Raw genomic sequence first — 13,138 nt, 5'->3', positions numbered from 1 at the left:
GGCGGAGAAGTGTTCATGGTGACGACGTTTAGTGGTCTCATCAAGCCACTTGTTAAGCGCCTTTTTTAAGGCACGTACAAGCTTCAAAATTCACAAGAGGGGTATTCACTGACGTATTTTATATCATAGAACATAATGTTAAAATGTCTTACGCTTGTGTTAACCACAGGCATCTAACAAATAGCCCTTTCAAAAAAACAATTGACTTTGAGACAAGAGAACCAGAAGAGCAAAAATAAACACATTTCTTGATTTTAGGACTCATTCCTCCAGCACTCTAAATAGACTACACTATACTATCGCCATGTACTGCTGCAGATTTCCACCAACAACATGATTTATTGTTAGATACTTTAGAATTAGCTGACTACAAACGCTGAGCGTTAATTTGCAGATATTCCGACTGTGCTGATGTGTCGTCACCAAGCCAACAAACTGCTCATGTGCTCTAATTAATTAGAGCAGCTGTTTGAATAGATTACAGAACTGACCATGATGCTGTAAAACATCAACAGATTTAAGCTGTTTATTTCTGAACTCTGAAGAGGCCACGTCTCCATCATCACAGTTATACAATTATATTTGCTTACAATTCATCTCAATATGTTTTTCTTATCCCACAAAGCAATGCTCGGAAGTTGCTCCTTACAAATACAACTACTGGCTTGTTGTTGCTTTCGTCTTTGTTTTGCTAATGTAGATAAGGGGTCGAAATGTTTAACGTAACTTGTTTTGGATTGAATGCTGTTTACTTTTTTGAAGAAAAAAAATTACATTCTAAGCTGATTTAAAAAAAATGTTTTCAAAGCAAAAACATAATGCAAAAAAACTTGATAAGAATCCATTTTTAGAGGTGTTATAATAACACCACTTCATAAGACACCTCTTCGTCGAAGCCTGAATACTCGTTGCGTTGACCGACAGCAGCAAAACTGTGTATAACAGCGTAGAAATGTGAGTCTGCCCTGCAGGGAGAGGATCAGCCACTGAAGAGATTTAGAACAAAAGGGAAACACGAGAAAATCATCCAGTTGAAAAGGAAATTGAAAGTGCGCAACAACAGGAGACGATAAGAAATGGAATTCATCTCAGCGAGGATCGTCGCACCTGCAGAACAGAACTGTACATTAGGAAATCCAATTTCTATCCTCCGTTGTTTCTTTTCTTCCTCTCCCGTTGACCTTTTTCATCTTTCGCTACTCCTCCGAACGGGAGTGTCCTTTTTCTTTTTCCCGCTGTCAGCACGCTTCGGCACTCCTCTCAGAGACAAGTGCTATTATCTCATTATCTTATTATAGGAGCGGTGGAGGACCATTTATTCAGTCTGTGACATTTAGAGAGACCAGTGACATTACAGCTGTATTGGTTCACTGATTAATTCAGCTCGACAGATTGCAGGATGCAGGGGAGGACAAACGGATTCAGGAGATCACAATGAAACGGCGGCAAACTGGAGAGCGGGAAGGAGGGTTCTGAACTTCCAGCTAGTTTGACTTCTGGACCTGTCAGTGCAGATAGTAGCCTCGTAAACAGCCTCTTTTGCTCTCCACACGGACTGTTTACCTGCATTCAACCAAAGTCTGCTCAAACACAACTATTAGTCACGACTACTCGTACTACAGCCGGGAACCAGAACACTTCCGATGCCAAAATCTTGACCTGTTGCCTACAAACTCTACATCTCTTTCTCGAGATTAAAAAACAGGAAATGCATCCGATTGAAATGAATGAGATGAAGAACAAGCCTTTGCCGTGGCTGGTGCTGCTGTGACCACACTTTAAGAAGCAGTTCTCAGACAAATGAAAACTTTGTGGAATAAATCACACAGGAGAAGGTAACAAGTATTCAGATAATACAGTTGGAATGAAGGGATTGCATGTCTTGTCATGAGCCTGACGAGGCCTGTGGCAAAATGCATTGTTCGCAGTTGGGTCCCGCTGTCGGCACCTAAGAAGACGCGTGTCAGATTTTAAATAAACTTCATTAAAATATCATGTTTAGATCTGAAAAAATACTGCATCATTTCTTTAAAAAAAAGACCTGCATGCTCCAATGGGAATCATTGCATGTGCTGAAAAAAGTAAATTTTTGAATTTCCAGTTAATGTTCAGTCACCTTTGGGAACTCTGTTGATGTTGTGGAGAAACAGTTGTGGTGATTAATCTCAGAGAGAAGATGGGGGGTCACTGTGGCCCTCAGGAGAAGAATAGGCAGCTCTTATGTGTTTGGCTGTCAGCCGGGGAATGGTGGATGGTGGTATTGACCTTCTCAGAATGATACCCAGGGGACATGGAGAGGACCAGGCGGAGGAGGGGCTGAACCCCTTCATTTACCTCTACTTACCCTTTTATTTCTTCTCATTTGCATTCACAAGCCTGAGCGTCCTCCTCTGTTTTCGTTTACCCTCCCTCGCTCTTTCTCAGTAGAACTTGGCTCTGATATGTTTTAAAATGTTTAAACCCAACCATCTCCCAATGGCGTATTTGGTGATGAATAAGGTTCTAATTGTGTGAATCAGTAGAGCACAAATCACCTCTTCTCCATCCCTTATAAAGCTCTGCACCATGATCACTAATTTGTGATGAAGAAAGCAGCCTCGAATGAATCCACTTCTCCCAAAAGAAAACTGACTTCCTTGAGCAGAAACATAAAGCGTAGTAAATTAACGAGCACATTTGGTTAAAATGCTGCTGGGGTCCTTCAAGATCCATTGCAACACGCACATAATAATCATGAAGCTCCAAAGAGAATAAGTGGCAGATTGCAGGGTGAATTTGGCTACAACCGAGAGCCGGTTCCTGATACATCACAGGAGATGCAGCTGCTTTCGCAATCTCCACTCTGTGCATCATGGTGCACACTCAGAGTTCACACTCAATCTTTTAACACTATATCTACGTCCAAAAATGTTGTTTTCCTTTCATGTTTTTAATTGTTTTTTATAGATATATATACAGTGTCTACAAATCAGAACAACCAGTATGTCCCTCTCTCAGTCTAGCCAGCCAGCTGTGTTACAGTATTAGTGTTTCACATCTGGTGGAGGTCAAAACCAATCTCCTTTCCCCTTCCTCCTCTTCATCCTCTCATCCACCATCACCCAGCCTCCCAATCCTCTGCTGCTCTGCTACACAGACATTTTAAGGCTGATACAATATCCTTCAGCCCAACCAAAACAAGAATCAACCGAGCCACAGCAAAAAGAAAATAATACCCAAATATCAGGAAAGCCAAATCCACAATGAACGGATAAATATTTCAGGATCGCTCAGTGTTGGTCTTGTGCAGTCAAGTAGTCATAGTGGCCATATTTACCATATTTAAGCAGCAAAATGTGCTTTCAATTTAATATGATGCTCAAAGGGTCATATGACTGGGACGGGCTAATATGTGGGAGTAACAGCGGATATGTGGCTTTAAAAACAAGATTATCATGTCATTCCACCTGACTTAAGACATAATAAACCACAGGAGAACGCAAACTAATCATGGTAACAATGACTTGCACAAAAGCCACAAGGCTACAGCCATGCTAGCAGATCTGTTAGACTGCACCTAGGCACAGCGGTCCTTTGAGCTAAATGCTAGCGTCAGCACGCTAACATGCTTGCTCGCAATAACAAGGTTGACACGCTGATGTTTCGCAGGTATGATGTTCACCATTCTCACAATCTTATGTAGCATGTTAGCATGGTAACATTTGTTAATTTGCACAAAACACACAGTACGGCTGAGACTGATGGGAACTTCGTTAGCTTGGCAGGTATCTGGTCATAAGTCCTTATTGTCTGGTTTTAAGGTAATCCATCCAGTAGTTGTTGAGATATTTCAACAGGCTTTTGCTGTGCAAAACCCTGCTTCACCTTCGCAAGTCAGCATCTTTTACATACTCACAAACTTTTGAACTGAGTGTGCCTGAATGTCGTGAACTAAAACATTACTAATACATCAATGTACAGTGTGGAGCTCAAGTTCAACTTTATGTTCCTTCATTTATCAAAAGCAAGTCCCTGCAGAGAGAGAAAACGCAACATCAAATGCTTCCACTTCTTCTTCCTTCTCACGATGATGAGATCTGTCACAGTTTGCCACCCAACCAGAACACAACGCTGTCATATCCTTTGCAGGGGAATAGATTCCTCCCGAGTTGTCTCAGATAAACCGCGGCTCCAGCCAGAGCTGTCTGAATGAGCTCCAGGAGGAAGCATCGTTTTATCACCCTGACTTTTCCACGTGGGTGTTAGCTTCTGAGGAGAGAGCGGCGAGGCAACAAAAGGGCTGCAGAGCAAAGAAGAACAGCCCCTCTAATCAATAATAGATCAGTGCATCTTCCATATTAATAAATAAAGAGGGTAGGGAGATCGCCATGGGCGTAATTGTCATATAACAAGTGCAAATTAGGTTTGTTGAAGATGATGAATTACGGACTATCATGGGAGACAGTTGAGTTCTCTGTTAGGATTTCATAATGCTTCTCCTCACTGTTACACTACAGCGAATGTTACAGAAGCACACACACACATAATACTCATCTATAAGCATGTAATCTGACGTTTAATCTATTGGCCTTCCTAATGAATTAGCAGCTGCTTGTAACCATGGTAACGAAGCTCATTGTTCCATTGTAGGATGTCCATAGAAACTCTTCTCAGAGGTCTGGCATCAGCACTCATTCTGCTACCAGAAATAGATCACAAATGCACTCTCTCTCTCTCTCTGACACACACACTATACTGGGTTAACAACAGCAACACACACATTCTTTCTGCAGAGTATGTCTGCTTGTGTTAGAGCCAGAAGAGAGGAAGTGTAAAGTGTGCATTAACCTACATTCAATGAACAAGTCCAGCAGCACAGCCTTGAGCACAGCACACATGATTGTGTGTGTGTGTGTGTGTGTGTGTGTGTGTGTGTGTGTGTGTGTGTGTGTGTGTGTGTGTGTGTGTGTGTGTGCGTGTGTGTGTGTGTGTGTGGTATGTAGCCCACTCATGACGTTGTGAGGAACACATTAAAGGGACACAAGCTGCCATGTGAGGACATAAATCCGGTTCACCATGTATTTTCGGGTTATGTCTTGGTTTTAGGGTTGAGGTTGCAATTGAAATTAAGAGTGATGCATATATTTAAAATTGCGCTTCTATAAAACTGTCAGACTTGCAATGGACAGGTTTTTTTTTTTCCAATATTGAAAAAAGCGTCTGGAATCATTGTTTTTTTTCATTCATGCATTGTTCTTCTCAGCACTGTGCTACATTTTGGTCTTTTGTTTCTGTCGATTTTTAAGACCTCCTGTTTCTTAAGCATATAAAAACCGATTGGCGGCCTTTGCAAAATGTGTGAGTCGTGTTTTTATCAGTGAACTGTTCCTGACAGTCATGTCTGAGGAGCCCCAGAGGTGACACGGTGTCACTCTCTCTGTCATCGTTACGGTTGTTGTTGATTTATTCATCGTTCAGCTTTACATAAGGTTACATTTCATTTTCAGTCAATGAAAGTGTGACAACCGTCATACGGTATAGCCAGTATAGACGCGAGGCGGTGCTGCTTTTTTATGAGAGAATATTCATTTTCATATTTGGATATCTGTTTATTACTATTCAAATATACATTAAAATTTAGAACATGCTTCGACAGCCCTGGCCTGCCAGCATGATTCTGTGATGGTATGCGTAAATGCATAGATGTATTATAGAAGCTGCTATAGTATTATAGCAGCTTTGTTTCACCGTCTCAAGCAGACGAGAACAACAGTTTAGGTTTGGAGAAGTACAAATCCCAGAAGAACAACATGAAAATAAATCAGCTGGGAAGTTTGAGGAGAGACGTGACTCTAAGTGGCCTCCTGAGGGAGCAGCTCAAAATACCGAGGGAGCAATTCAACTTGGGTGCTGGATACAGATCATTCCTCGCTCAGTAGTAATGGTCCAATCGTTGAGGCACCGCACCGTCATTCTAAAACGCCGTCAGGCCAAAGGAGAAGACAGACTATAACATCTGAGGAAAGAGGATCTATTTTGGGAAAGGCAGGAGAGGCAGATGTGTTGAATGTTATATTATTTAACCAGCCAAGTTTGGAAGCAACAGAGCGCATGGGTTTGTAAAATTCAAGAGGATGTGAATGGTTTTTACGAGAAAGCGAGGTTCAGACGTATCCAACAGTTGAACACACTGGAGCAACCCTGTCTCTTAGGAATTATGGAAACATAAGTTCTGCTTTCACGCTGTGGCTCGTGCTTCAAGTCACTTTTGACAATTTAAATATTCAACCAAGACCACAATCTTTCCCTAATCTTAATAGAGTGTTTTGAGTGGCTAAACATACCATTTAGTAAAAAGTCTACCAATAGAGAGTGCCGTTTCGGGGACTGTTCTGACCCAACAAGAATTAAGATTGCAGGAAACCCTAATTGCCGTTTTAAGTTAATTTCTTCATCATGATAATGGCACAAAACATTAGTTCACAAATGACATTACTGTTGTCCACCACGAATGTTTAGGCATGGATCTAAAATGATGTGAAGATGACGGTGCACACACTGAAACACGCGCAGCAGGAGAACCAGCAACTCTGCATTTGTGCTTTTCAATATTGAACTCGGAGCAGTGCCAGAGCCAGCTGCTCTTTACTGGACTGAGCTGGTTCACACATATACACACACGCTAAAATACACGCGCAAACACACACGCGTGTATGTGTGCGTGATTTAAATAGACAGTGTGTTTTCTGCTTGACTGATCAGAGGAAACTGGATCAGTGCTTCTTCCTCTGCATTCCCCCAGCGAAAGTTCATCCGCAAACTTATGCCTCGCGAATGAGTGTGTGCGCTAATGAACTGTGAGTGTGTGCCTGTGTGTGTTCCTGTGTGTGTGTGTGTGGGTGTGTGTGTAGGCTTATTTGAGTCCCTCTGAGTGTGTAGTAGTGGGATAGTCACCCCTGGGCTGCTCCATGATGTACTAGTGTTTGATTTGCAACAAATACAATGATGATCCAACTGTCTTCCCTTGATATATCTCTGTACATTAGTGGTTTCCCAAAAGGACTTGTCAAGCATAAAACACACACACTCAGAAATGCTTATACATGCCTTATCATTAGGGATGTAACAATTCGCTCAAAGAATACACGGTATGTAGGTTGATGCACGGTAAGTGGAACCAAAGTTCACAAGCGCGCGCTCCGTCCGGACACATTTAGCCGTACGCTGTTCGCAACATTATGCAGAGGTTAGCGCAACAAACTGATGAGCTTGCAAGTCAAACTTAGCGAAGGTAGAACAAACTGAAACACTCCTAATACACAAAGTTATATTTTGTATTTTCAATTTCATAGCATAAGAAAAAGAAAATAGTTTAGAAGCCTATTGGAGCCTTTTGGGAAAGTGTTTGTTGGGTTTTCGTGCAGTGTAATACAAAAGTGTTTGAAATGTCCCTTGTTTTCATATTGACAATAGTTGGCCTAAGTTGCCAGTGGGCAAAATGCTAGCTCAGTCCTCAGAAAGAGGATTTTGAAGAAGAAGATGCATTGTGATTTCAAACAATAGAAGAATGAGGAGGCGATAACGAAGGAAAAGGATGCTAACGTTGATGCAGCAATACCCCCACTTCAACAGAATGATCAAAAAAAGGAAGGGCGTGCTGCCCACCAAAGTAAAAGAAAAACAGCTCTGAGTGACACTTCAAAAAATCAACAGCCATTTCAGCTCATGCTGCTCGGAGCCTGTGCAGACCGAGAGGTACGAAGACAGCCAGCCATCGATTTCCCTCAACGCGAAGGACACCATATTAACTTAAGTGGCGGCCATCTCTTATTCAAAAGGCAGACTGCAATCACAGCAGAATATATTTACACAGCTACAGCCCAGTGCATGCTAAAGGTATGTGAGCAGTGGGTAATGAGGGGGGGGGAGGAGAGAGAGTAAATAAGAAAGAAACAGGGATGGGGAAGTAAAGGGAGGCAGACATATAGACGTGAATGAGTGAAAGCCAGAGAAGAAGGCAAAAGAGGCTGAAACGTGTGACGGATAAATGACTGGAGGCTTCCAATCACACAGACAGAGATTAGTCCCGATGACCCACTTAGCAGGAGACAGACAGAAATGTCTTTTCATTTACACTTGTGAAGTCTGGGTGTGATGATGTCGATGGCCCTATGAAAGGCTGTATTAAACACAGGAAGTAGCCTGGGCCTGTACAGAGTCCTGCAGCTTGTTAAATGCTGGTAATAGTCGTATTGATTGTCCTTTAAGCCCTTTTTGATTCCTGCCCATGGGGCCTTTTTTTCCCAGTATAATTATTATAATAATTATTCATAAGGAATATGGTTATTGTTACAATGCTACACATACCTCCCCTTACACAATCAACTCTGGGTTGTGAATTTTTTAAGTTTAAAATTTCAACAGCAAAGTCAGATCCCACTGTAACCTGAGAGTGACCTGAGTTGACCCCATCCACGCCGCTTTTTAAATTAATGAAAGACTCATTCAAAAATAAATGACATCATCAATCACTTTAATCATCCTTTAATGACACAGGCGGTTGATTTTTGGCAGGCAGAGGGGGGAGAGTGGAGAAAGGATGAGCTTGTAAAACACAGGGTTTTCATCTAACTGTGTTCCAGTAGAATGCAGTGAATGAACAATGTTTATTGAAATGAATGAAGGCCAGATCCAGAGGGCTGCTTTTTAAACAACACTCATTCAACTCAAATTTGAATTCTGTTCACCATCAGATTTCCATAAACCTTTAACAAAACATATATAATGTATAACGTTGGAGAAATCAGATGTTTGAGGCAGAGTGAGCAGACTTTAAGACACTAGAGTTAAACAACCAGCAACATTTTTGATCTGTACAGCGTGATATTTCAGGGTTTTGTCGAGCCGTTTCATGGAAAATTGACGCTTTCAAATCATCATAGTATGCACAATATAAAAGAAAATGGGACGCACACACAGCTCAATCTGTTTACCCCCTGAATATGTTTTAATCTGCCCACATCAACAGCTTGAGGGAGAAGGCTCAACTGTAACGAGTTTTGGCTTCTATAAAAGCTAAATATAGAACATATATGATTCAGGGCCACACTTTTGTTAACTAGGCAGTGGGTGAAGAAGCACTAAGATCTTTTAAGTACCACAATGATCAAATACTCCATTACAAGTAAAAGTCCTTCATTCTACTTGAGTAAAATGATTATGTATTATGAGTAAATCAATTTAAAGCATCAACAGTAAAAATTACTCACTATGAAAAATGGTGTGTTAATAAATGTGTGATTTATTGGATTCGTATATTTGGAATATTATTTCCCATCAATGAGAGCAATGTAAAACTTTATATACTGTTGGCATATTGAACTGATCATATCAAGTGACCATAGTGATTAAATAAATGTGGTGAAGTAAAAACGCCCTTGAAACAAAGTATTTTAAAACCATATTTGTTCAAACTTGAATAAAAACCTATTTTTTCTACTTTCTTTTTTTATCCCTGTCTTGATTTTGCCTGAGGAAATGCATCAAACTCTGCTTCCCACACTGCAGTCACTACTGACATTCCACACACACACACACACACACACACACACACACACACACACACACACACATGCAGTACATGTGAGCCAGTACATGAAATAGCAACACAACGCTGACATAATCAAGGAATGACTCATATAATACACACACACGGGGGTTTTACGCCTCCAGTAATTATTTCCCTTTGTGAAGTCAGGGCTCTCTGATTTACAATTTGCTCCATATACAGTAAACACAGCACAGCACTGCAATGTGTCTGTGTGTGTGGGGGGCTGTTTCAAACTACCAATTTGAAACAGCCAACACAAATATGAATGCATATAAGATGAGGATGCAATTGGTTTGAAGGCATGTATGTCCGTAGCTGTAAATGAAGACTTATGATTGAGACAAGCTGTTCAACTTGAGGCACATCAGGTAATAAATTCGGGTGGGTGTATTTCTGCATACAAATGTCCCTGGCAGTGTGTGTGTAGCCGAAGTGTGTGTGTGAGAGAGAGAGAGAGAGAGAGAGTGAGAGCGAGAGAGAGAGAAAGAGAGAGAGAGAGAGCAAGAGAGAGAGCGAGAGAGAGAGAGAGCGAGCGAGAGAGAGCGAGAGAGCGAGAGAGCGAGAGAGCGAGAGAGAGAGAGAGAGCGAGAGAGAGAGCGAGAGAGAGAGCGAGAGAGAGAGAGAGAGAGCAAGAGAGCGAGAGAGAGCAAGAGAGCGAGAGAGAGCGAGAGAGAGAGAAAGAGAGAGAGAGAGTGAGAGCGAGAGAGAGAGAGTGAGCGAGAGAGAGAGAGAGAGAGAGAGAAAGAGCGAGAGAGCGAGAGAGAGAGCGAGCGAGAGAGAAAGAGAGAGAGAGAGAGAAAGAGAGCGAGAGAGAGAGCGAGAGAGAGAGAGAGAGAGAGCGAGCGAGAGAGAGTGAGCGAGAGAGAGCGAGAGAGAGAGAGCGAGAGAGCGAGAGAGAGAGAGAGAAAGAGAGCGAGAGAGAGAGCGAGAGAGAGAGCGAGAGAGAGAGAGAGAGAGAGAGAGAGAGCGAGAGAGAGAGAGAGAGAGAGAGAGAGAGAGAGAGAAGAGAGAGAGAGAGCGAGAGAGAGAGCGAGAGAGAGAGAGACTGTGTGCAATAGTGTGTGTAAGCCATACAGCTTTGGGAATGGACTTCAGCCAATTCACATTTAGGCCTGTTGGCTTATGAGACAGAGAGAGAGAGGGAGAGAGTGTGTGTGTGTGTGTGTGTGCGTGTGCGTGCGTGCGTGTGTGTACCTTGTGTTGTTTCCACATCATGGGCAGCGTTTTGACGTCGTGTTTGGCGTGTTTCCCCTCCTCCAAACACTTCATACACACCGGAACCTTGCAGCTGTAGCAGTACATGCTGAAGTTTTCCGCTTCGTGGTCCACGCAGGTCGCCGGTTTCCGCGCGGTAGCGGGCGGCAGCGGACCGCCGCTTCCTCCTCCGCTTGCCGCACCTCCTCCCGCCGCTCGGTTCGGCGGCGGCACCAAGCGGTGCTTGGTGAGCGGACCGCGGGACGGGTGGCATCGCTGCTGGCAGGCGTGACAGTAGTAGACGTCGCACTGCTCGCACATAACCGTTGCGTCCACCGGGTTGCGGTCGCACAGCTGGCACTTCACCGCTGTAGAAGACGAAGAAGAAGAAGAGGAGGAAGAGGAGGCGGAGGAGCGGCGGTTCTGCTGGTACCGCGTGACGATGGCCTCGAGCAGCCGGTTCCGAGGGAAACCCCGGAGCCCCCGTTCATCCAGGGAGACGCTCCGGTGGCACAGCGGACAGGTGAGGGAGCAGTGTCGGTGGTGGTTGGCCGGCGGAAACACCCGCACCCCGTTTGGAGACTTGAGCTGGCACGGCGTGTAGGAGCCGTATCCGCTGTCCGTCTCGCTGTACAGGCTCATCTTGTCCATGTCCAGGTAGTCGTAGTCAGAGCTGCCCGAGGCTCGGCTCTGCACCGGAGTCTCCCCCTCCGGGGTCTGGACGGTGATGTTCCGAGCACAGGCCAGGCAGACATTGTGGGAGCACGGCAGGAGGATGGGGTCCTTGAAGAGAGAACCGCAAACGGGGCATTTTAACTCTTCCTCCATCGCTCCCGTTTGTTTCGGTGGACCGGGGGAGGGAGAAGCAGCTTCAATGAAAACACTCCAGCACCGACTGACACGGACAGCTCCCTACGCGTCTCTGCGCATGCGCAAAGGGGGCGGGGATTGTGGTTTGAGTTGATTGATCGAGTTCATTTAAAGGTTCTGAATCACCACAGATCTCCTGATTGTCATGGCCAATGTTCCCTCTAAGCTGCGCGCTTGAGCAATCGCGCACTGCTCGCACATTCTCAGCGCACAAGAAAATCTATGCAGCGCATAAAATAAAATTCAACATAAACGTATTAATTAATATCTAATATTAGTCCTAATCTTATCTAATCAATTAAACCAATAATAATAATAATAATAATAATAATAATTTTGTTTTCTGTACTATTTTGCAACGTAACTCAGTGAGTGACAGGTGTCCAGCCAATGATACGATTCGGTTCACTTACGCTACGCAGCCAATCATAGCATTGACACTATTGCCCTGCCCATTCGCGCCGTGCAGGTTAGCTAGCTATCAACAGTGCGGCGGAGTTACGAGACGCAAATGCTAACCCCTTATCATGGCGAAACGAACGGGCAGCGACACATCCACTCACCAAGCCATTGGAAAAAAGAAATGTGGTTCTTTTAAGCTTCCAGTGCAGATTGTGAAAGAGGATTCAGTTTAATGAATCGTATCAAAACAGCATCCAGAAATCGTCTTGAAGTGGCACATTTGGACCAGCTGATGCACATAAAGTCAAAGCAAGAAGCAGACGAAGCCATCAACCTGGACAAAGTGTACAACCATTGGAGAAGTGAGAAGGACAGACGTGAAAAATAAGGTACAATTTAAGTCAGATTTGTGCATATTCTAGTGACATTTATTACGATTTTTTACTTATGGATATTAATCATTAAATTATGTTACTACTAGATAATTTATGGGTAGTAGAAATGATAATAAAAAACTGAGTAATTACATATTTTACAGACAGAGTTACAGGAATTTACACTGTATCACAGGCTACAGCACACGTCATTGTGCAAAATGTGAATGTTTTAATGTGAACAAAATGTTATGTCTGAAAGGTGTATATGTATCATTTCTTCCAGAACAGGACCTCACACAGGCCAAAGCAAGACTCTTCCCATGGCCAAGCAGGACTGTCACATAAAACATACTACACCTCTCATGAACAACAAGATTTTTGTCTTTTTCCTTTAAAGTTTGTCAAATCACTTATATTAAAAGTAAACTAGTGAAAATTGCTGCTGTAATTTGATTCTTTTAATAAGCCATGTAACTTGCTATGATCCAAGGTTTTGAACAGGTGTGATACTGGTGTGTGGCCACAGCGTGCACATCTGATGTTGCTCACAGTGGTCCTCAGTGTGCTCAGGGAGCTTGTGTGTATGCCCAGACACATGAAAAATTAGAGGGAACATTGGTCATGGCTATATTTACGTATTTTGTCTTTTATTATAATAAAATCATCATTATTGTATAGTAGAGGATATTATTTTGTACGATTGTAA

At 43.1% G+C, this 13,138-nt stretch overlaps 1 protein-coding gene across 1 annotated transcript in view; it reads right to left on the bottom strand.

Annotated features, from left to right (window-relative positions):
• trim67 (tripartite motif containing 67) overlaps positions 1–11,626 on the bottom strand; it is a gene marked incomplete at its 3' end in the record, with an annotated part of 32,714 nt that extends 21,088 nt beyond the window's left edge. Inside the window, exon 1 of the mRNA XM_079290319.1 lies at positions 10,784–11,626. Within this exon, the coding sequence (XP_079146445.1) occupies positions 10,784–11,611 (828 nt within the window). The 5' untranslated portion in view covers positions 11,612–11,626. The remainder of the gene's footprint in view (positions 1–10,783) is intronic.
• Between the last annotated feature and the right edge of the window lie 1,512 nt (positions 11,627–13,138).

The sequence above is a fragment of the Melanostigma gelatinosum genome (genome assembly GCF_949748355.1).
Source record: "Melanostigma gelatinosum genome assembly, chromosome: 19".
NCBI lineage: Eukaryota > Metazoa > Chordata > Actinopteri > Perciformes > Zoarcidae > Melanostigma > Melanostigma gelatinosum.
The sequence above is the reverse complement of the archived record's forward strand: the minus strand, read 5'-3'. Positions and strand labels throughout refer to the sequence as shown.